The sequence below is a fragment of the Pseudophryne corroboree genome, chromosome 6 (genome assembly GCF_028390025.1).
Source record: "Pseudophryne corroboree isolate aPseCor3 chromosome 6, aPseCor3.hap2, whole genome shotgun sequence".
In the NCBI taxonomy this organism is placed as follows: Eukaryota; Metazoa; Chordata; class Amphibia; order Anura; family Myobatrachidae; genus Pseudophryne; species Pseudophryne corroboree.
This window is the reverse complement of record NC_086449.1, coordinates 833,186,031-833,211,784: the sequence shown is the minus strand read 5'-3', so window position 1 is coordinate 833,211,784 and position 25,754 is coordinate 833,186,031. Positions and strand designations below refer to the sequence as shown.

Here is a 25,754-nt window from a genome sequence, read left to right as displayed (position 1 = left end):
GTAGCGTGTATGGATGTCTGTGTATCAGGGGCGGTAGCGTGTATGGATGTTTATGTATCAGGAACGGTAGCGTGTACGGATGTCTGTGTATCAGGAACGGTAGCGTGTACAGATGTCTGTGTATCTGGGGCGGTATTGTGTACAGATGTCTGTGTATCTGGGGTGGTAGCGTGTATGGATGTCTGTGTATCAGGGGTGGTATTGTGTACAGATGTCTGTGTATCTGGGGTGGTAGCGTGTATGGATGTCTGTGTATCAGGGGTGGTAGCGTGTACGGATGTCTGTGTATCAGGGGAGGTAGTGTGTATGGATGTCTGTGTATCAGGGGTGGTAGCGTGTATGGATGTCTGTGTATCAGGGGCGGTAGCGTGTATGGATGTCTGTGTATCAGGAACGGTAGCGTGTACGGATGTCTGTGTATCAGGGGTGGTATCGTGTACGGATGTCTGTGTATCAGGAACGGTAGCGTGTACGGATGTCTGTGTATCAGGGGTGGTAGCGTGTGCGGATGTCTGTGTATCAGGGGCGGTAGCGTGTACAGATGTCTGTGTATCAGGGGCAATAGCGTATACAGATGTCTGTGTATCAGGGGCGGTAGCGTGTATGGATGTTTATGTATCAGGAACGGTAGCGTGTACGGATGTCTGTGTATCAGGGGCGGTAGCGTGTATGGATGTCTGTGTATCAGGGGCGGTAGCGTGTATGGATGTCTGTGTATCAGGAACGGTAGCGTGTACGGATGTCTGTGTATCAGGGGAGGTAGTGTGTATGGATGTCTGTGTATCAGGGGCGGTAGCGTGTATGGATGTCTGTGTATCAGGAACGGTAGCGTGTACGGATGTCTGTGTATCAGGGGTGGTATCGTGTACGGATGTCTGTGTATCAGGAACAGTAGCGCGTACGGATGTCTGTGTATCAGGGGTGGTAGCGTGTGCGGATGTCTGTGTATCAGGGGCGGTAGCGTGTACAGATGTCTGTGTATCAGGGGCAATAGCGTATACAGATGTCTGTGTATCAGGGGCGGTAGCGTGTACGGATGTCTGTGTATCAGGGGCGGTAGCGTGTACAGATGTCTGTATCAGGGGCGGTAGCGTTTACAGATGTCTGTGTATCGGGTGGTAGCGTGTACGGATGTCTGTGTATCAGGTGCGATAGCGTATACAGATGTCTGAATTAGGGGGTAGCGTGTACGGATGTCTGTGTATCAGGGGCGGTAGTGTGTACAGATGTCTGTATATCATGGTTGGTAGCGTGTGCGGATGTCTGTGTATCACGGGTGGTAGCGTGTATGGATGTCTGTATATCAGGGGCGGTAGCGTGTACAGATGTCTGTGGATCAGGGGCGGTAGCGTGTACAGATGTCTGTGTATCAGGGGCGGTAGCGTGTACAGATGTCTGTGTATCAGGGGAGGTAGCGTGTACAGAGGTCTGTGTATCAGGGGCGGTAGCGTGGACAGATGTCTGTGTGTATCAGGGGCGGTAGCGTGTACGGATGTCTGTGTGTATCAGGGGCGGTAGCGTGTACGGATGTCTGTGTATCAGGGGCGGTAGCGTGTACAGATGTCTGTGTGTATCAGGGGCGGTAGCGTGTACGGGTGTCTGTGTTTCAGGGGCAGTAGCGTGTAAGGATGTCTGTGTATCGGGAAGGTAGCGTGTACGGATGTCTGTGTATCAGAGACGGTAGCGCGTACGGATGTCTGTGTGTATCACGGGCGGTAGCGTGTACGGATGTCTGTGTTTCAGGGGCAGTAGCGTGTACAGATGTCTGTGTATCAGGGCCGGTAGCCTGTACAGATGTCTGTGTTTCAGGGGCAGTAGTGTGTACGGATGTCTGTGTATCAGAGACGGTAGCGTGTACGGATGTTTGTGTATCACGGGTGGTAGCGTGTACGGATGTCTGTGTGTATCAGGGGCGGTAGCGTGTATGGATGTCTGTGTATCAGGGGCGGTAGCGTGTATGGATGTCTGTGTATCAGGGGCGGTAGCGTGTACGGATGTCTGTGTATCAGGGGCGGTAGCGTGTATGGATGTCTGTGTATCAGGGGCGGTAGCGTGTATGGGTGTTTATGTATCAGGAACGGTAGCGTGTACGGATGTCTGTGTATCAGGGGCGGTAGCGTGTATGGATGTTTATGTATCAGGAACGGTAGCGTGTACGGATGTCTGTGTATCAGGAACGGTAGCGTGTATGGATGTCTGTGTATCAGGGGTGGTATTGTGTACAGATGTCTGTGTATCTGGGGCGGTAGCGTGTATGGATGTCTGTGTATCAGGGGTGGTAGTGTGTACGGATGTCTGTGTATCAGGGGTGGTAGCGTGTACGGATGTCTGTGTATCAGGGGTGGTATTGTGTACAGATGTCTGTGTATCAGGGGAGGTAGTGTGTATGGATGTCTGTGTATCAGGGGCGGTAGCGTGTATGGATGTTTATGTATCAGGAACGGTAGCGTGTATGGATGTCTGTGTATCAGGGGTGGTAGTGTGTACGGATGTCTGTGTATCAGGGGAGGTAGTGTGTATGGATGTCTGTGTATCAGGGGCGGTAGCGTGTATGGATGTCTGTGTATCAGGGGTGGTAGCGTGTACAGATGTCTGTGTATCAGGGGTGGTAGCGTGTACGGATGTCTGTGTATCAGGGGTGGTAGCGTGTATGGATGTCTGTGTATCAGGGGAGGTAGTGTGTATGGATGTCTGTGTATCAGGGGTGGTAGCGTGTATGGATGTCTGTGTATCAGGGGTGGTAGCGTGTACGGATGTCTGTGTATCAGGGGTGGTAGCGTGTGCGGATGTCTGTGTATCAGGGGCGGTAGCGTGTACGGATGTCTGTGTATCAGGGGTGGTAGCGTGTGCGGATGTCTGTGTATCAGGGGTGGTAGCGTGTACGGATGTCTGTGTATCAGGGGAGGTAGTGTGTATGGATGTCTGTGTATCAGGGGTGGTAGCGTGTGCGGATGTCTGTGTATCAGGGGCGGTAGCGTGTACGGATGTCTGTGTATCAGGGGTGGTAGCGTGTGCGGATGTCTGTGTATCAGGGGCGGTAGCGTGTACGGATGTCTGTGTATCAGGGGTGGTAGCGTGTGCGGATGTCTGTGTATCAGGGGTGGTAGCGTGTACGGATGTCTGTGTATCAGGGGAGGTAGTGTGTACGGATGTCTGTGTATCAGGGGTGGTAGCGTGTGCGGATGTCTGTGTATCAGGGGTGGTAGCGTGTACGGATGTCTGTGTATCAGGGGAGGTAGTGTGTATGGATGTCTGTGTATCAGGGGCGGTAGCGTGTATGGATGTCTGTGTATCAGGGGTGGTAGCGTGTACAGATGTCTGTGTATCAGGGGTGGTAGCGTGTACGGATGTCTGTGTATCAGGGGTGGTAGCGTGTATGGATGTCTGTGTATCAGGGGAGGTAGTGTGTATGGATGTCTGTGTATCAGGGGTGGTAGCGTGTATGGATGTCTGTGTATCAGGGGTGGTAGCGTGTACGGATGTCTGTGTATCAGGGGTGGTAGCGTGTGCGGATGTCTGTGTATCAGGGGCGGGTAGCGTGTACGGATGTCTGTGTATCAGGGGTGGTAGCGTGTACGGATGTCTGTGTATCAGGGGTGGTAGCGTGTGCGGATGTCTGTGTATCAGGGGAGGTAGTGTGTACGGATGTCTGTGTATCAGGGGTGGTAGCGTGTATGGATGTCTGTGTATCAGGGGTGGTAGCGTGTATGGATGTCTGTGTATCAGGGGTGGTAGCGTGTATGGATGTCTGTGTATCAGGGGTGGTAGCGTGTATGGATGTCTGTGTATCAGGGGTGGTAGCGTGTACGGATGTCTGTGTATCAGGGGTGGTAGCGTGTGCGGATGTCTGTGTATCAGGGGCGGTAGCGTGTACGGATGTCTGTGTATCAGGGGTGGTAGCGTGTGCGGATGTCTGTGTATCAGGGGCGGTAGCGTGTACGGATGTCTGTGTATCAGGGGCAATAGCGTATACAGATGTCTGTGTATCAGGGGCGGTAGCGTGTACGGATGTCTGTGTATCAGGGGCGGTAGCGTGTATGGATGTTTATGTATCAGGAACGGTAGCGTGTACGGATGTCTGTGTATCAGGGGTGGTAGCGTGTATGGATGTTTATGTATCAGGAACGGTAGCGTGTACAGATGTCTGTGTATCTGGGGCGGTAGCGTGTATGGATGTCTGTATATCAGGGGTGGTAGCGTGTATGGATGTCTGTGTATCAGGAACGGTAGCGTGTACGGATGTCTGTGTATCAGGGGTGGTAGCGTGTGCGGATGCCTGTGTATCAGGGGCGGTAGCGTGTACAGATGTCTGTGTATCAGGGGCGGTAGCGTGTATGGATGTTTATGTATCAGGAACGGTAGCGTGTACGGATGTCTGTGTATCAGGGGCGGTAGCGTGTATGGATATTTATGTATCAGGAACGGTAGCGTGTACGGATGTCTGTGTATCAGGGGCGGTAGCGTGTATGGATGTTTATGTATCAGGAACGGTAGCGCGTACGGATGTCTGTGTATCAGGGGTGGTATTGTGTACAGATGTCTGTGTATCTGGGGTGGTAGCGTGTACAGATGTCTGTGTATCAGGGGTGGTATTGTGTACAGATGTCTGTGTATCTGGGGTGGTAGCGTGTACGGATGTCTGTGTATCAGGGGCGGTAGCGTGTACGGATGTCTGTGTATCAGGGGCGGTAGCGTGTACGGATGTCTGTGTATCAGGGGAGGTAGTGTGTATGGATGTCTGTGTATCAGGGGTGGTAGCGTGTACGGAAGTCTGTGTATCAGGGGAGGTAGTGTGTATGGATGTCTGTGTATCAGGGGTGGTAGCGTGTATGGATGTCTGTGTATCAGGGGCGGTAGCGTGTATGGATGTCTGTGTATCAGGAACGGTAGCGTGTACGGATGTCTGTGTATCAGGGGTGGTATCGTGTACGGATGTCTGTGTATCAGGAACGGTAGCGTGTACGGATGTCTGTGTATCAGGGGTGGTAGCGTGTGCGGATGTCTGTGTATCAGGGGCGGTAGCGTGTACAGATGTCTGTGTATCAGGGGCGGTAGCGTGTATGGATGTTTATGTATCAGGAACGGTAGCGTGTACGGATGTCTGTGTATCAGGGGCGGTAGCGTGTATGGATGTCTGTGTATCAGGGGCGGTAGCGTGTATGGATGTCTGTGTATCAGGAACGGTAGCGTGTACGGATGTCTGTGTATCAGGGGAGGTAGTGTGTATGGATGTCTGTGTATCAGGAACGGTAGCGTGTACGGATGTCTGTGTATCAGGGGTGGTAGCGTGTGCGGATGTCTGTGTATCAGGGGCAATAGCGTATACAGATGTCTGTGTATCAGGGGCGGTAGCGTGTACGGATGTCTGTGTATCAGGGGCGGTAGCGTGTACAGATGTCTGTGTATCAGGGGCAATAGCGTATACAGATGTCTGTGTATCAGGGGCGGTAGCGTGTACGGATGTCTGTGTATCAGGGGCGGTAGCGTGTACAGATGTCTGTATCAGGGGCGGTAGCGTTTACAGATGTCTGTGTATCGGGTGGTAGCGTGTACGGATGTCTGTGTATCAGGTGCGATAGCATGTACAGATGTCTGTGTATCAGGAACGGTAGCGTATACAGATGTCTGAATTAGGGGGTAGCGTGTACGGATGTCTGTGTATCAGGGGCGGTAGTGTGTACAGATGTCTGTATATCATGGTTGGTAGCGTGTGCGGATGTCTGTGTATCACGGGTGGTAGCGTGTATGGATGTCTGTATATCAGGGGCGGTAGCGTGTACAGATGTCTGTGGATCAGGGGCGGTAGCGTGTACAGATGTCTGTGTATCAGGGGCGGTAGCGTGTACAGATGTCTGTGTATCAGGGGAGGTAGCGTGTACAGAGGTCTGTGTATCAGGGGCGGTAGCGTGGACAGATGTCTGTGTGTATCAGGGGTGGTAGCGTGTACGGATGTCTGTGTATCAGGGGCGGTAGCGTGTACAGATGTCTGTGTGTATCAGGGGCGGTAGCGTGTACGGGTGTCTGTGTTTCAGGGGCAGTAGCGTGTAAGGATGTCTGTGTATCGGGAAGGTAGCGTGTACGGATGTCTGTGTATCAGAGACGGTAGCGCGTACGGATGTCTGTGTGTATCACGGGCGGTAGCGTGTACGGATGTCTGTGTTTCAGGGGCAGTAGCGTGTACAGATGTCTGTGTGTATCAGGGCCGGTAGCCTGTACAGATGTCTGTGTTTCAGGGGCAGTAGTGTGTACGGATGTCTGTGTATCAGAGACGGTAGCGTGTACGGATGTTTGTGTATCACGGGTGGTAGCGTGTACGGATGTCTGTGTGTATCAGGGGCGGTAGCATGTGCGGATGTCTGTGTATCAGGAGCGGTAGCGTGTAAAGATGTCTGTGTATTAGGGGTGGTATCGTGTGCGGATGTCTGTGTATCACAGGTGGTAGCGTGTGCGGATGTCTGTGTATCAGGTGCGGTAGCATGTACAGATGTCTGTGTATCACGGGTGGTAGCGTGTATGGATGTCTGTGTGTATCAGGGGCGGTAGCGTGTACAGATGCCTGTGTATCACGGGTGGTAGCGTGTATGGATGTCTGTGTGTATCAGGGGTGGTAGCATGTACAGATGTCTGTGTATCACGGGTGGTAGCGTGTATGGATGTCTGTGTGTATCAGGGGCGGTAGCGTGTACAGATGTCTGTGTATCACGGGTGGTAGCGTGTACGGATGTCTGTGTGTATCAGGGGCGGCTGGCAGTGCATGAGAAGAGAATTAACCTTTTCAGAAAAAGAGAACGGGTGAAGCCCAGCAGGAATTGTGTCCCTGCAGAGCCGTGGCGCAGCACTGTCATATACGCAGCACAGTGTCACCTGATATACGCGGTATGCTATATAGGGTGCTGCAACTCACCTATAGAATTGACTCTGACAGGGGGGCTGGCGAGCGTGGAGGAGACGGAGGGTTTGTAGGAGCTGTTGCTGCTGCTTATTCTTGCTGTAAGGACATGGGGTGAGTTGGGCGACGTGGGCGACTTGCTGTCCGACGTCTTAGGTCTGGCTGAGAGGTTCAATGGCTGAGCGACATCATCCTGTAAAGAGACAACAACAGTTATTCCCTATGGGGAGCGCTGGTCAGTCATTGCGATCACACTTGGGACAGTGTATGGGTGCGTCTCCTATATGATTCCTACCCCTCCCGGCTGATCAGAGCTAGTTACTACAAGGACACTGGTCAGTCATTGCGATCACACTTGGGACAGTGTATGGGTGCGTCTCCTATATGATTCCTACCCCTCCCGGCTGATCAGAGCTAGTTACTACAAGGACACTGGTCAGTCATTGCGATCACACTTGGGACAGTGTATGGGTGCGTCTCCTATATGATTCCTACCCCTCCCGGCTGATCAGAGCTAGTTACTACAAGGACACTGGTCAGTCATTGCGATCACACTTGGGACAGTGTATGGGTGCGTCTCCTATATGATTCCTACCCCTCCCGACTGATCAGGGCTAGTTACTACAAGGACACTGGTCAGTCATTGCGATCACACTTGGGACAGTGTATGGGTGCGTCTCCTATATGATTCCTACCCCTCCCGGCTGATCAGAGCTAGTTACTACAAGGACACTGGTCAGTCATTGCGATCACACTTGGGACAGTGTATGGGTGCGTCTCCTATATGATTCCTACCCCTCCCGGCTGATCAGAGCTAGTTACTACAAGGACACCGGTCAGTCATTGCGATCACACTTGGGACAGTGTATGGGTGCGTCTCCTATATGATTCCTACCCCTCCCGGCTTATCAGACCTAGTTACTACAAGGACACTGGTCAGTCATTGCGATCACACTTGGGACAGTGTATGGGTGCGTCTCCTATATGATTCCTACCCCTCCCGGCTGATCAGAGCTAGTTACTACAAGGATACTGGTCAGTCATTGCGATCACACTTGGGACAGTGTATGGGTGCGTCTGCTATATGATTCCTACCCCTCCCGGCTGATCAGAGCTAGTTACTACAAGGACACTGGTCAGTCATTGCGATCACACTTGGGACAGTGTATGGGTGCGTCTCCTATATGATTCCTACCCCTCCCGGCTGATCAGAGCTAGTTACTACAAGGACACTGGTCAGTCATTGCGATCACACTTGGGACAGTGTATGGGTGCGTCTCCTATATGATTCCTACCCCTCCCGGCTGATCAGAGCTAGTTACTACAAGGACACTGCTCAGTCATTGCGATCACACTTGGGACAGTGTATGGGTGCGTCTCCTATATGATTCCTACCCCTCCCGGCTGATCAGAGCTAGTTACTACAAGGACACTGGTCAGTCATTGCGATCACACTTGGGACAGTGTATGGGTGCGTCTCCTATATGATTCCTACCCCTCCCGGCTGATCAGAGCTAGTTACTACAAGGACACTGGTCAGTCATTGCGATCACACTTGGGACAGTGTATGGGTGCGTCTCCTATATGATTCCTACCCCTCCCGGCTGATCAGAGCTAGTTACTACAAGGATACTGGTCAGTCATTGCGATCACACTTGGGACAGTGTATGGGTGCGTCTGCTATATGATTCCTACCCCTCCCGGCTGATCAGAGCTAGTTACTACAAGGACACTGGTCAGTCATTGCGATCACACTTGGGACAGTGTATGGGTGCGTCTCCTATATGATTCCTACCCCTCCCGGCTGATCAGAGCTAGTTACTACAAGGACACTGGTCAGTCATTGCGATCACACTTGGGACAGTGTATGGGTGCGTCTCCTATATGATTCCTACCCCTCCCGACTGATCAGAGCTAGTTAGTACAAGGACACTGGTCAGTCATTGCGATCACACTTGGGACAGTGTATGGGTGCGTCTCCTATATGATTCCTACCCCTCCCGGCTGATCAGACCTAGTTACTACAAGGACACTGGTCAGTCATTGCGATCACACTTGGGACAGTGTATGGGTGCGTCTGCTATATGATTCCTACCCCTCCCGGCTGATCAGAGCTAGTTACTACAAGGACACTGCTCAGTCATTGCGATCACACTTGGGACAGTGTATGGGTGCGTCTGCTATATGATTCCTACCCCTCCCGGCTGATCAGAGCTAGTTACTACAAGGACACTGGTCAGTCATTGCGATCACACTTGGGACAGTGTATGGGTGCGTCTCCTATATGATTCCTACCCCTCCCGGCTGATCAGAGCTAGTTACTACAAGGACACTGGTCAGTCATTGCGATCACACTTGGGACAGTGTATGGGTGCGTCTGCTATATGATTCCTACCCCTCCCGGCTGATCAGAGCTAGATATTACAAGGACACTGGTCAGTCATTGCGATCACACTTGGGACAGTGTATGGGTGCGTCTGCTATATGATTCCTACCCCTCCCGGCTGATCAGAGCTAGTTACTACAAGGACACTGGTCAGTCATTGCGATCACACTTGGGACAGTGTATGGGTGCGTCTCCTATATGATTCCTACCCCTCCCGGCTGATCAGAGCTAGTTACTACAAGGACACTGGTCAGTCATTGCGATCACACTTGGGACAGTGTATGGGTGCGTCTGCTATATGATTCCTACCCCTCCCGGCTGATCAGAGCTAGTTACTACAAGGACACTGGTCAGTCATTGCGATCACACTTGGGACAGTGTATGGGTGCGTCTGCTATATGATTCCTACCCCTACCGGCTGATCAGGGCTAGTTACTACAAGGACACTGGTCAGTCATTTTGATCACACTTGGGACAGTGTATGGGTGCGTCTGCTATATGATTCCTACCCCTCCCGGCTGATCAGAGCTAGTTACTACAAGGACACTGCTCAGTCATTGCGATCACACTTGGGACAGTGTATGGGTGCGTCTCCTATATGATTCCTACCCCTCCCGGCTGATCAGAGCTAGTTACTACAAGGACACTGGTCAGTCATTGCGATCACACTTGGGACAGTGTATGGGTGCGTCTCCTATATGATTCCTACCCCTCCCGGCTGATCAGAGCTAGATATTACAAGGACACTGGTCAGTCATTGCGATCACACTTGGGACAGTGTATGGGTGCGTCTGCTATATGATTCCTACCCCTCCCGGCTGATCAGAGCTAGTTACTACAAGGACACTGGTCAGTCATTGCGATCACACTTGGGACAGTGTATGGGTGCGTCTCCTATATGATTCCTACCCCTCCCGGCTGATCAGAGCTAGTTACTACAAGGACACTGGTCAGTCATTGCGATCACACTTGGGACAGTGTATGGGTGCGTCTGCTATATGATTCCTACCCCTCCCGGCTGATCAGAGCTAGTTACTACAAGGACACTGGTCAGTCATTGCGATCACACTTGGGACAGTGTATGGGTGCGTCTGCTATATGATTCCTACCCCTACCGGCTGATCAGGGCTAGTTACTACAAGGACACTGGTCAGTTATTTTGATCACACTTGGGACAGTGTATGGGTGCGTCTCCTATATGATTCCTACCCCTCCCGGCTGATCAGAGCTAGTTACTACAAGGACACTGGTCAGTCATTGCGATCACACTTGGGACAGTGTATGGGTGCGTCTGCTATATGATTCCTACCCCTCCCGACTGATCAGAGCTAGTTACTACAAGGACACTGCTCAGTCATTTTGATCACACTTGGGACAGTGTATGGGTGCGTCTCCTATATGATTCCTACCCCTCCCGGCTGATCAGAGCTAGTTACTACAAGGACACTGGTCAGTCATTGCGATCACACTTGGGACAGTGTATGGGTGCGTCTGCTATATGATTCCTACCCCTCCCGGCTGATCAGACCTAGTTACTACAAGGACACTGGTCAGTCATTGCGATCACACTTGGGACAGTGTATGGGTGCGTCTCCTATATGATTCCTACCCCTCCCGGCTGATCAGACCTAGTTACTACAAGGACACTGCTCAGTCATTGCGATCACACTTGGGACAGTGTATGGGTGCGTCTGCTATATGATTCCTACCCCTCCCGGCTGATCAGAGCTAGTTATTACAAGGACACTGGTCAGTCATTGCGATCACACTTGGGACAGTGTATGGGTGCGTCTGCTATATGATTCCTACCCCTCCCGGCTGATCAGGGCTAGTTACTACAAGGACACTGGTCAGTCATTGCGATCACACTTGGGACAGTGTATGGGTGCGTCTCCTATATGATTCCTACCCCTCCCGGCTGATCAGAGCTAGTTACTACAAGGACACTGGTCAGTCATTGCGATCACACTTGGGACAGTGTATGGGTGCGTCTCCTATATGATTCCTACCCCTCCCGGCTGATCAGGGCTAGTTACTACAAGGACACTGGTCAGTCATTGCGATTACACTTGGGACAGTGTATGGGTGCGTCTGCTATATGATTCCTACCCCTCCCGGCTGATCAGAGCTAGTTACTACAAGGACACTGGTCAGTCATTGCGATCACACTTGGGACAGTGTATGGGTGCGTCTGCTATATGATTCCTACCCCTCCCGGCTGATCAGAGCTAGTTACTACAAGGACACTGGTCAGTCATTGCGATCACACTTGGGACAGTGTATGGGTGCGTCTCCTATATGATTCCTACCCCTCCCGGCTGATCAGAGCTAGTTACTACAAGGACACTGGTCAGTCATTGCGATCACACTTGGGACAGTGTATGGGTGCGTCTCCTATATGATTCCTACCCCTCCCGGCTGATCAGAGCTAGTTACTACAAGGACACTGGTCAGTCATTGCGATCACACTTGGGACAGTGTATGGGTGCGTCTCCTATATGATTCCTACCCCTCCCGGCTGATCAGAGCTAGTTACTACAAGGACACTGGTCAGTCATTGCGATCACACTTGGGACAGTGTATGGGTGCGTCTCCTATATGATTCCTACCCCTCCCGGCTGATCAGAGCTAGTTACTACAAGGACACTGGTCAGTCATTGCGATCACACTTGGGACAGTGTATGGGTGCGTCTGCTATATGATTCCTACCCCTACCGGCTGATCAGGGCTAGTTACTACAAGGACACTGGTCAGTTATTTTGATCACACTTGGGACAGTGTATGGGTGCGTCTCCTATATGATTCCTACCCCTCCCGGCTGATCAGAGCTAGTTACTACAAGGACACTGGTCAGTCATTGCGATCACACTTGGGACAGTGTATGGGTGCGTCTGCTATATGATTCCTACCCCTCCCGACTGATCAGAGCTAGTTACTACAAGGACACTGCTCAGTCATTTTGATCACACTTGGGACAGTGTATGGGTGCGTCTCCTATATGATTCCTACCCCTCCCGGCTGATCAGAGCTAGTTACTACAAGGACACTGGTCAGTCATTGCGATCACACTTGGGACAGTGTATGGGTGCGTCTGCTATATGATTCCTACCCCTCCCGGCTGATCAGACCTAGTTACTACAAGGACACTGGTCAGTCATTGCGATCACACTTGGGACAGTGTATGGGTGCGTCTCCTATATGATTCCTACCCCTCCCGGCTGATCAGACCTAGTTACTACAAGGACACTGCTCAGTCATTGCGATCACACTTGGGACAGTGTATGGGTGCGTCTGCTATATGATTCCTACCCCTCCCGGCTGATCAGAGCTAGTTATTACAAGGACACTGGTCAGTCATTGCGATCACACTTGGGACAGTGTATGGGTGCGTCTGCTATATGATTCCTACCCCTCCCGGCTGATCAGGGCTAGTTACTACAAGGACACTGGTCAGTCATTGCGATCACACTTGGGACAGTGTATGGGTGCGTCTCCTATATGATTCCTACCCCTCCCGGCTGATCAGAGCTAGTTACTACAAGGACACTGGTCAGTCATTGCGATCACACTTGGGACAGTGTATGGGTGCGTCTCCTATATGATTCCTACCCCTCCCGGCTGATCAGGGCTAGTTACTACAAGGACACTGGTCAGTCATTGCGATTACACTTGGGACAGTGTATGGGTGCGTCTGCTATATGATTCCTACCCCTCCCGGCTGATCAGAGCTAGTTACTACAAGGACACTGGTCAGTCATTGCGATCACACTTGGGACAGTGTATGGGTGCGTCTGCTATATGATTCCTACCCCTCCCGGCTGATCAGAGCTAGTTACTACAAGGACACTGGTCAGTCATTGCGATCACACTTGGGACAGTGTATGGGTGCGTCTCCTATATGATTCCTACCCCTCCCGGCTGATCAGAGCTAGTTACTACAAGGACACTGGTCAGTCATTGCGATCACACTTGGGACAGTGTATGGGTGCGTCTCCTATATGATTCCTACCCCTCCCGGCTGATCAGAGCTAGTTACTACAAGGACACTGCTCAGTCATTGCGATCACACTTGGGACAGTGTATAGGTGCGTCTCCTATATGATTCCTATCCCTCCCGGCTGATCAGAGCTAGTTACTACAAGGACACTGGTCAGTCATTGCGATCACACTTGGGACAGTGTATGGGTGCGTCTCCTATATGATTCCTACCCCTCCCGGCTGATCAGAGCTAGTTACTACAAGGACACTGGTCAGTCATTTTGATCACACTTGGGACAGTGTATGAGTGCGTCTCCTATATGATTCCTACCCCTCCCGGCTGATCAGAGCTAGTTACTACAAGGACACTGGTCAGTCATTGCGATCACACTTGGGACAGTGTATGGGTGCGTCTCCTATATGATTCCTACCCCTCCCGGCTGATCAGAGCTAGTTACTACAAGGACACTGGTCAGTCATTGCGATCACACTTGGGACAGTGTATGGGTGCGTCTCCTATATGATTCCTACCCCTCCCGGCTGATCAGAGCTAGTTACTACAAGGACACTGGTCACTCATTGCGATCACACTTGGGACAAAGTATGGGTCCGTCTCCTATATGATTCCTACCCCTCCCGGCTGATCAGGGCTAGTTACTACAAGGACACTGCTCAGTCATTGCGATCACACTTGGGACAGTGTATGGGTGCGTCTCCTATATGATTCCTACCCCTCCCGGCTGATCAGGGCTAGTTACTACAAGGACACTGCTCAGTCATTGCGATCACACTTGGGACAGTGTATGGGTGCGTCTCCTATATGATTCCTACCCCTCCCGGCTGATCAGAGCTAGTTACTACAAGGACACTGCTCAGTCATTGCGATCACACTTGGGACAGTGTATGGGTGCGTCTCCTATATGATTCCTACCCCTCCCGGCTGATCAGACCTAGTTACTACAAGGACACTGCTCAGTTTGGTAGTAAGGGAGGAGCGACTGGCGGGTCCCCCAGCAAAGTACTGGAGGAGGGGGGGGGGGGGGGTAGGGGTGCATATATAACTTAGGGATGTGGAGAAGCCCTTTGCCGCTAAACCGCCATGAAAGTGATTTACAAGAAGTATAATAACAGCGAGCTAATAAGAGATAAGACTGCTGGAACCCTGCCGGATGGGGGAGGTAATCAAGTGAACTTCTAACCCCCTACAAATATTACGCTGATTCGCCAACTGCCGTCTTCAGAAGGGAGATCTGTGTAATAAATATTTATCCCCTGGTCTGCAGAGTTTCGCCTTTATTGCACAATTTCCATCACACACACACACACACACACACACACACACACACACACACACACACACACACGGGATGAGAGGGGCTCGGGGTGGAGTAGACGTCTAACATCCAGTCTATCTATGAATAAAGGAGAGACATGACACGGGGTCTATCTATGAATAAAGGAGAGACATGACACGGGGTCTATCTATGAATAAAGGAGAGACATGACACGGGGTCTATCTATGAATAAAGGAGAGACATGACACGGGGTCTATCTATGAATAAAGGAGAGACATGACACGGGGTCTATCTATGAATAAAGGAGAGACATGACACGGGGTCTATCTATGAATAAAGGAGAGACATGACATGGGGACTATCTATGAATAAAGGAGAGACATGACACGGGGTCTATCTATGAATAAAGGAGAGACATGACACGGGGTCTATCTATGAATAAAGGAGAGACATGACATGGGGACTATCTATGAATAAAGGAGAGACATGACATGGGGTCTATCTATGAATAAAGGAGAGACATGACATGGGGTCTATCTATGAATAAAGGAGAGACATGACATGGGGTCTATCTATGAATAAAGGAGAGACATGACATGGGGACTATCTATGAATAAAGGAGAGACATGACATGGGGTCTATCTATGAATAAAGGAGAGACATGACATGGGGACTATCTATGAATAAAGGAGAGACATGACATGGGGTCTATCTATGAATAAAGGAGAGACATGACACGGGGTCTATCTATGAATAAAGGAGAGACATGACACGGGGTCTATCTATGAATAAAGGAGAGACGTGACACGGGGACTATCTATGAATAAAGGAGAGACATGACACGGGGACTATCTATGAATAAAGGAGAGACATGACATGGGGACTATCTATGAATAAAGGAGAGACATGACACGGGGTCTATCTATGAATAAAGGAGAGACATGACACGGGGTCTATCTATGAATAAAGGAGAGACATGACACGGGGTCTATCTATGAATAAAGGAGAGACATGACACGGGGTCTATCTATGAATAAAGGAGAGACATGACACGGGGTCTATCTATGAATAAAGGAGAGACATGACACGGGGTCTATCTATGAATAAAGGAGAGACGTGACACGGGGTCTATCTATGAATAAAGGAGAGACGTGACACGGGGACTGTCACTGCAGCACTCACACTCCACGTTCCGCCTAATGGTCCTTTAATAAGAGGTCGGAGCAGCAGAGCTGTTAATTCACATACTGTAAACGCTTCCCATCAATTACTGGCATTTACAGCCTGACAAGGTGCCCTCTCCCCTTCCCCGCGGTGTCAGGTCGTCATAGCCGCGTGGCTCGGAGGGAGCGCGCAGAGAGAACACGTCGTGTTGTATGTAGAGTGGTCACACAACAGAAGCAGGGCCTCATTATAACATGACAAGCTTACACGAGTGTCACAAGGTGCCATTAGCATTCATTTCCAATATATCTGATTAATACAGCACCTGCGAGCGCGCTTGTTCCTGACAGTCTGAGAGTGCGGCAGGAAGCGCTGTATATAGGCGTCCTGCTTTATGCTGGACTCGTGTACTGTAGAATGATTTTACTGTCCGGAGACTCTTCCGTGTGTCACCTCTCAGTCACCCTGCGTCATCAGCGCGGACACCTGACTATGCGTACTGCTGTAATACCGCTGATAACGGCTCAGGACCGCAGAGTGACGCCTGAGCTCCTGGCCTGTTCCCCTGAGCTTATGCAGGAGCATAGGTTGCCTGAAGGATAACCCGGGCCCGGAAGCCATAATAACAAACCATATAAACCAGTGATGGCTAACAGGCGGCCCTAGGTGACACAACGGCCTCCGAGCCCTCGCTTGCAGCGCTCAGCTCCTGGCTGTCCCACTTGTTGGTTATTGTGTGTAATGCTGAAATGTTATATAGGTAGGGGTCTCCCTCACTTATTATGGGGGTAATTCAGATCTGGTCGCTGCAGTGCGTTTTCACACAGGATGCGATCAGATCTGAACTGCGCATGCATCTGAGCCGCACTGCGCTGGCGCGTCGCATGGCTGCAACGGGCATCGGTGCCCTGCAACGGGATGGTGCAAAAAACACATTCGCACGGGCGATTGCAAGAAAACTAAGAGGCCGTTTGTGGGTGGCAACTGACTGTTTTCCGGGAGTGTCCGGAAAACCGTAGGCGGGCTCAGGCGTTTTGCGGGAGGGTGTCTGACGTCAGCTCCGGCCCCGATCAGTAGGAAACAATCGCAGCGGCTGAGTAAGTCCTGAGCTGCGCGGAGACTGCACAGCTCTGCTAATGAAGCGATCGCACACTTGCACAGCGGTTTCCCCTTCCCCTATAGGCAGCGACTATCTGATCGCAGGGCAGCAAAAAACGCAGCCCAGCGATCAGATCTGAATTATCCCCAATGTTATACAGATAGGGGTCTCATTCACTGACTACCTTAGAGTAACGTGCGCCCCTTCTGACGGTTAGCATTACGGTAAATGGACCAGACACTTGCATCACCCAGAAACTCTTGGTTTTACAACACAATCCCTTTATTACACCAATAATTTTCTTGCCACTCCTTCACTGATTGCGCTGAAACTGCTCCACGCCGCTCGGCAGATGCGTATTAAGATATTCTCCTAATCACAAAATGGGACTAACTCCCCAAAGTCTGTAGTACGATTACAGACTCCATTCCTGTAAACAGTTTCCCACAGGACCGCCAATCCTGCTTCCTCCTCTGTTACTTACAGCATTGTTCATTATGAATATAACCGATATCAGCGCTGCCTGACGTGATTATAAACTCCAGGACATATATGTGACTGTGAAAGGTGCCAGTCTCTCTGTATGCCTGGAACGCCAGAGGACGGGATATAGAGAGAGATTATAACCTCGCCCAAGGATGATGTGACAACCTCACCGTGCCCGGGGTAACACGTCTGTAATGGAAATGCAAAGTGATCTCTAGTCACAAAGACTAACATTATAACACTTGTGCGAGCTGCGAGAAGACATCATTCTCCGCACGCTAAAATGGGATGGCTGGAAGGGCACAGGAACGGAACGTCTATTGACATTAAATACTATGACTGCAATGTCAGATGTCACAGCAGTCTGTTCCGATAAGCACAGTGCTCATTTCATTTCCATCTTATCCGGGGAGGGTCAGCGCCCGCAGATGGCGGAGGGGTCATCCAATCCTAATTTTAAATTGTAGTCTTTCTTTACATCCACATTCGGAGTGGCGGTGAAGACAAACACGGACACAGTTCGGCAAGGAAAAGCCTGCGTGCTGCGCAACGCTTGGAAAGAGAGAGCGCAAGCTGCGGGCTACACCTTATTAGAGTGCAAGCTCCTGTGTCGCTGCTCCTATTTATCTGGTGACCGTAGAGGAAACAAAGAATGAGTATGGGGTTGTCACCTAGGCGCGTCTTACAGATCGCTGAATGGAGACGGGATGATCTGCGCAATAGGAAGCGGCCTATGAAATGGGGGTTGTCCCCCAGGAACTGAGGTTAGGCAGCTGAAAACCTAAATACCTGATAGGTGATAGTTACATCTGCAGACCTGAGATTTCCCATCTAAAGGTGGGTACACACTAGAAAGATATATCTGCAGATCAATTGATCTGCAGATATATCTATAGACGGATCGGCCAGTGTGTTGAGCATACACACTGCCCGATCAGTCGTGGACTGACGTCATGAACTGGGCGGGTGTGTACACACGCCCGCCCAGTTCAGCTGTCAATCACCGCCGGCCGCCGCAGCAAGTGTACGGGCGGTCGGCTGACCGCCGTACACACACAGCGACGCGCCAATATATCGGTAGATATATTGGCCGTCGGCTGTGCTGCGGGGCCGACGCGATACGTCTGTGAACGACGGAGTTCACAGACGTATCGGCCGTACACACTGGCCGACGGACCCACGATATATCGGCCAGTGTGTACAGGCCTTAACACAGGGGAAGAGATTAATAAGCACTTCCCAATGCACTCATAATTGTGGCTGCTAATTAAACATTTCCACTTTTTGCAGATACAATCACCTGATAATAGCTCTTATTGGGGCTCATTCCGAGTTGATCGCTCGCTAGCAGTTTTTAGCAGCCGTGCAAACGCTATGCCGCCTCCCACTGGGAGTGTATTTTAGCTTAGCAGAAGTGTGAACGAAGGGATCGCAGAGCGGCTACAAAATATTTTTGTGCAGTTCCAGAGTAGCTTCAGACCTACTCAGCGCTTGCGATCACTTCAGACTGTTCAGTTCCTGTTTTGACGTCACAAACACGCCCTGCGTTCACCCAGCCACGCCTGCGTTTTTCCTGGCACGCCTGCATTTTTTCGAACACTCCCTGAAAACGGTCAGTTGACAACCAGAAACGCCCACTTCCTGTCAATCACTCTGCGGCCAGCAGTGCGACTGAAAAGCTTCGCTAGACCTTGTGTGATACTACATCGGCCGTTGTGAAAGTACGCTGCGCGTGCGCATTGCGCCGCATACGCATGCGCAGAAGTGCAGTTTTTTTGCATCATCGCAGTGCAGCGAACATTTTCAGCTAGCGATCAACTCGGAATGACCCCCATTATTCTAGATATTAATACATGGGCATTCTCTCTAGGTTTGGCCTGTCCTGCACTACATGTTCTTGTATATATATATATATATATATATATATATATATATATATACAGTAGGTACTTCATTGCATATATCTATGTAATGAAGTACTGTCAAAATTCTAAATATAAGTTAAAAACAAGAATCATTATATTACAGAACATAGATATTTCCGATGTGTCTGCAGTAATCACCGTAGATGAGACGCAGGAGGTTATGGCGGTGTCTCCTGTCGCCAGGTCCGTCAGAAGCGGAGCTGGCCGAGGTATCACCGGCCTGTCACTGAGCGGGACAGTGTGACACTAAGCCCCCGGGGGGCCTGATCGCGTCCTCTGTGCCCGTCCGTCTTCATGAGATTGTTATTCTACAGCACACGCAGACTCACGCTAGACCCATAAGTAAATCTCCACTTCTAGACGGAGCTCACAATCAGATATGTGGGATCCAATAACAATGAAAAAAAACTTGATTACGTCTAATGACTGAGCCCTGACATGTGACGCCATTAGAGTCCACGTGCAGGGTTACTGCGCAGTGCGCGGGCCCGGAGCGCAGCCTGGGGGATGCCCCCTCTTGTATCTTACATACAGATCCTCCTGAGGTGTGATAACTTTGTGCTGCAGGAGAGTATGAGATAAGATCACATTGTCACAGCGAGGTCACTAGGCTGATGGCGCTCTGTTATACGGCGCTGTATGCGGTTAGAATTACACCTTGGAATAAATTAGGTAATAACTATCAGGGGACAGTCCCAGTACAGGGTCTCAGCATCTGCTGCACATTATTCATCAATAATTAGCAATCTGAAGAGAGAGATTTTTCATTACTGCCAATTTCATTAAGCAATCAATGTTTTAATTATGGTAAATGACAAATCTGAATTAAATGAATCTATCAGCGTAAACAGTACCTGCGGCAGTAACCCCGGGCATGAAATAAGCGGGTAACTCATACATGGCTACAGTATGTCGGGCACAGTGTACGCTATCTCCTGAGCGCTCAGTGATGTCAGCCACTATATAATCCTAATTAATGTCACAATTTATATGTTGGGATTTCTGCATTTTGCACAGTCACACCTGGTGAGACGGTAATCCGAGGGATCCTAGCGTTACGGATACTGACAAATGGCGCCAGGTGTTTGCATGAAATCGCTGTAAGACAGTGGTTCTCAAACTGTTTTGAATCACGGCGTCCTAGAGTATCAGATTTTGTTTCACGGCGCCCCAGGCCAAAAAATTCTTATTGAGAATTTCAGAAAAAATATATGAAATGAAGTAAATTGTGTTTATATAAGTCATCCTTAGGGTCAGTTGTGTGGAGAGGGACAGGATACACTGGTTTTGTCTATTACACTGACCGAAAATAATTAGAATTGGTTCCAGGGCACCGCTGCAAGAACCTTGAGGCACCCCAGGGCACACAGTTTGAGAACCACTGCTGTTAAGAGGGGTACACACGGAGAGATCCGTGTTTAAAATCTAAGCAATCTGACTAGATTGCTTAGATTTTAAGCACGGAGCTGCCGCGTGTATGCCCCCCCAGCGATAACCGCTATTGCCGGTGCTAGATTGAGCCTGCATGGAGGCTCAATCTAGCGGGTCGCTCACTTCACCGTTGTGTGAAGTGAGCGGCCCCTCGTCCGTCCCCCCCTCACTTAGCACATCGCGCAGTGCTGAGCGGGGGGGGGGGGGGGGGGGGAGAGATGTGTGACTCGGTAGCGCAGAGCATCTCTCTTTGCGTTTTTTCCGATAAAATGTGTCTCTTAGATGCAATGTAATGTAATAGGACACACAAGCAGCTTCTGCGAATTACAATTACACGCAGCATGCCTGTATTCTGTGTGTAATTGCGGCTCTATCTGCATCCGAAATGCCACGTTACAGTGTTTTCCATGAAAGCAGTGTAACATAGCATTTCGTATGCAGATACAGCTGCAGTCACACGCAGAATACAGGCATGCCGCATATCTTTTAATCAGCAGAAGCTGCTTGTGCGTCCTATTACACTTTGCGTCTAAGATAAATTTTTGCAGTAAAAATGCAAAGAAAGACACGCAACGCTACCGAGTCACGCTGCATTCATGGAGCAAAGATGTAAGAGAACACATCTGTACAGTTACAATGTAGGTGAGAAGTTTTTTCCACCAAAAGTGATTAATGCCAAAATGTTGCAATTTAGTATTATTTAGAATCCTTGACATTATGGCTCTTATAGTGATCACGCACATATATATATATTATATATATACGGCCATGCGAATAACGACGGACGGAGCTGCAGTATTGAGGTGAGATAGGGAATACGTCAGGAAAATGGTGTCGTGCATTAATAACAATCTTCCGTCATTCTGCAGCGGGGTGACGGCCGCAGGGTGTGTGACCGATTAATAACACCACCTCTGCTGTTACCACTAAAGATATTACGGAAAGCCCTGTTACCGGGATTATTACACAATATCCCATTTCCCAGGATTAAGCTTCTCCTGAGTGATAATGCCTGGGTATGAGAGCTGCCGCCTGTATCGCACCAGGTAAACGCCACTGCAATGAGATAATCTGACGCCACAGGAGACAGCTGGCCTATATACGGGCGTCTCCGCTAGAATACGCCTCATTCCTTCACAGCGCGGATCCGTCACACAACCTCCCAGCAGTCAGGGCTCTGAGAAATGAGTGACATGTTGAGGGGACAGTCTGTCCGGCTGCTGGATTTACTAAGGGCGATAAAGACAGCCCTCCACGTCTGCTGTGTCAAAGGTTACCCACGGGCTAATTCGTGATTTATGTCCCACATCCGCTCCTGCCTCTCAGTTTAGCCATAGCGGTGATAAAGACATTCAGACAGCCGAGGTTTGGAAGGACATGTCCGCTGGGTCTGACGTGTCATTGTCAGGAGACAGACGCCTCACTAATTGCTGGATCTGGGACAGGACAGTGTTATTGGGGGACAGGAGAAGTTGTACGATGCCACTGATGGTAAGCGCCTGGCCGGCCAATGACATGGTGTTATATATGCACTATATATCCCAATGCACTACCTGAGTCACTGCACCACTGCACTACCTGAGTCACTGCACCACCCAGCTACAATGGAGGTGTTATACAGTATATGTACTGTACATACTGCACCACCTGAGTCACTGCACCACCCAGCTACAATGGAGGTGTTATACAGTATATGTACATACTGCACTACCTGAGTCACTGCACCACCCAGCTACAATGAAGGTGTTATACAGTATATGTACATACTGCACTACCTGAGTCACTGCACCACCCAGCTACGATGGAGGTGTTATACATGTACATACACTGCACTACCTGAGTCACTGCACCACCCAGCTACAATGGAGGTGTTATACAGTATATGTACATACTGCACTACCTGAGTCACTGCACCACCCAGCTACAATAGAGGTGTTATACAGTATATGTACATACTGCACTACCTGAGTCACTACACCACTGCACTACCTGAGTCACTGCACCACTGCACTACCTGAGTCACTGCACCACCCAGCTACAATAGAGGTGTTATACAGTATATGTACATACTGCACTACCTGAGTCACTGCACCACCCAGCTACGATGGAGGTGTCATACATGTACATACACTGCACTACCTGAGTCACTGCACCACCCAGCTACAATGGAGGTGTTATACAGTATATGTACATACTGCACTACCTGAGTCACTGCACCACCCAGCTACAATGGAGGTGTTATACATGTACATACACTGCACTACCTGAGTCACTGCACCACCCAGCTACAATGGAGGTGTTATACATGTACATACACTGCACTACCTGAGTCACTGCACCACCCAGCTACAATGGAGGTGTTATACATGTACATACACTGCACTACCTGAGTCACTGCACCACCCAGCTACAATGGAGGTGTTATTCAGTATATGTACATACTGCACTACCTGAGTCACTGCACCACCCAGCTACGATGGAGGTGTTATACATGTACATACACTGCACTACCTGAGTCACTGCACCACCCAGCTACAATGGAGGTGTTATACAGTATATGCACATACTGCACCACCTGAGTCACTGCACCACCCAGCTACAATGGAGGTGTTATACAGTATATGTACATACTGCGCTACCTGAGTCACTGCACCACTGCACTACCTGAGTCACTGCACCACCCAGCTACAATGAAGGTGTTATACAGTATATGTACATACTGCACTACCTGAGTCACTGCACCACCCAGCTACGATGGAGGTGTCATACATGTACATACACTGCACTACCTGAGTCACTGCACCACCCAGCTACAATGGAGGTGTTATACAGTATATGTACATACTGCGCTACCTGAGTCACTGCACCACCCAGCTACAATGGAGGTGTTATACAGTATATGCACATACTGCACTACCTGAGTCACTACACCACCCAGCTACAATGGAGGTGTTATACAGTATATGTACATACTGCGCTACCTGAGTCACTGCACCACCCAGCTACAATGGAGGTGTTATACAGTATATGCATATACTGCACTACCTGAGTCACTGCACCACCCAGCTACAATGGAGGTGTTATACAGTATATGCACATACTGCACTACCTGAGTCACTGCACCACCCAGCTACAATGGAGGTGTTATACAGTATATGTACATACTGCGCTACCTGAGTCACTGCACCACCCAGCTACAATGGAGGTGTTATACAGTATATGTACATACTGCGCTACCTGAGTCACTGCACCACCCAGCTACGATGGAGGTGTTATACATGTACATACACTGCACTACCTGAGTCACTGCACCACCCAGCTACAATGGAGGTGTTATACAGTATATGTACATACTGCACCACCTGAGTCACTGCACCACCCAGCTACAATGTAGGTGTTATACAGTATATGCACATACTGCACTACCTGAGTCACTACACCACCCAGCTACAATGGAGGTGTTATACAGCATATGTACATACTGCGCTACCTGAGTCACTGCACCACCCAGCTACAATGGAGGTGTTATACAGTATATGCACATACTGCACTACCTGAGTCACTGCACCACCCAGCTACAATGGAGGTGTTATACAGTATATGTACATACTGCGCTACCTGAGTCACTGCACCACCCAGCTACGATGGAGGTGTTATACAGTATATGTACATACTGCACTACCTGAGTCACTACACCACTGCACTACCTGAGTCACTGCACCACCCAGCTACAATGGAGGTGTTATACAGTATATGCACATACTGCACTACCTGAGTCACTGCACCACCCAGCTACAATGGAGGTGTTATACATGTACATACACTGCACTACCTGAGTCACTGCACCACCCAGCTACAATGGAGGTGTTATACAGTATATGCACATACTGCACTACCTGAGTCACTACACCACCCAGCGACAATGGAGGTGTTATATACAGTATGTACTATATATTCACTGCACTACCTGAGTCACTGCACCACCCAGCTACAATGGAAGTGTTATATACAGTATGTACTATATATTCACTGCACCACCTGAGTCACTGCACCACCCAGCTACAATGAAGGTGTTATACAGTATTTGCAGATACACTACACTACCTGAGTCACTGCACCACCCAGCTATAATAGAAGTGTTATACAGTATATGTACATACTGCACTACCTGAGTCACTGCACCACCCAGCTACAATGGAGGTGTTATACAGTATATGTACATACTGCACTACCTGAGTCACTGCACCACCCAGCTATAATAGAGGTGTTATACAGTATATGTACATACTGCACTACCTGAGTCACTGCACCACCCAGCGACAATGGAGGTGTTATATACAGTATGTACTATATATTCACTGCACTACCTGAGTCACTGCACCACCCAGCTACAATGGAGGTGTTATACAGTATATGTACATACTGCACTACCTGAGTCACTGCACCACCCAGCTACAATGGAGGTGTTATACAGTATATGAACATACTGCACCACCTGAGTCACTGCACCACCCAGCTACAGGTTGTATTGACAGCATCAATGGGCCAGGATCGGAGCAGTATTGATGCCACATGCGCTTCTTTTTGTCTGCGCATGTGTTTGAGTCGCACAGCGCATGCGTCTCGATTGTCAGCGATCAGATACAGAATCGGGCGTGCGAATTGCGAAACTCAGTGGGTGTTCCCGGGAGGTAACGGGGGATGGCTAAGCAGATGCACGCGTGTTGCTGTATTCGGCTGCGACCAAAGACGCACAGCGCTTACACAGGACGCCATACTCGGACAGAGAAACTGCACTTGCCACACGGCTGGGGTGGATTTGATGGTGCGTGAGACTGATTTGCACCCTCCCAAGGTGCTACAAACGGGCTTCTCGGGTATTCACATAATTAGCATAAAGATGCGTCTCTGTGGAACTCAGAATCAGCGCCAATGTGTCTACAAATTGTATATAGACACTGACACCCTATAACACAGGTACATACCCCGTCTATAAACCAGGAAAATCCCTGGAATGGATGACTTTAGTTGCCGGGAGTCTGGAGTTGTTAATACAGTCCCTTTCCGGAAAGTGTTTTCATGCAGGAGCTGCATGGCCCTG

The 25,754-nt window shown here is 49.9% G+C and overlaps 1 protein-coding gene across 12 annotated transcripts in view; it reads right to left on the bottom strand.

Annotated features, from left to right (window-relative positions):
* The window catches only part of SOX5 (SRY-box transcription factor 5), a 496,029-nt gene that overhangs the window by 44,913 nt on the left and 425,362 nt on the right, over positions 1 to 25,754 (bottom strand). For all 12 annotated transcript variants that reach the window (XM_063929373.1, XM_063929372.1, XM_063929371.1 and 9 more), the window contains one exon: positions 6,905 to 7,082. In XM_063929373.1, coding sequence (XP_063785443.1) covers positions 6,905 to 7,082 — 178 coding nt within the window. The remainder of the gene's footprint in view (positions 1 to 6,904; positions 7,083 to 25,754) is intronic.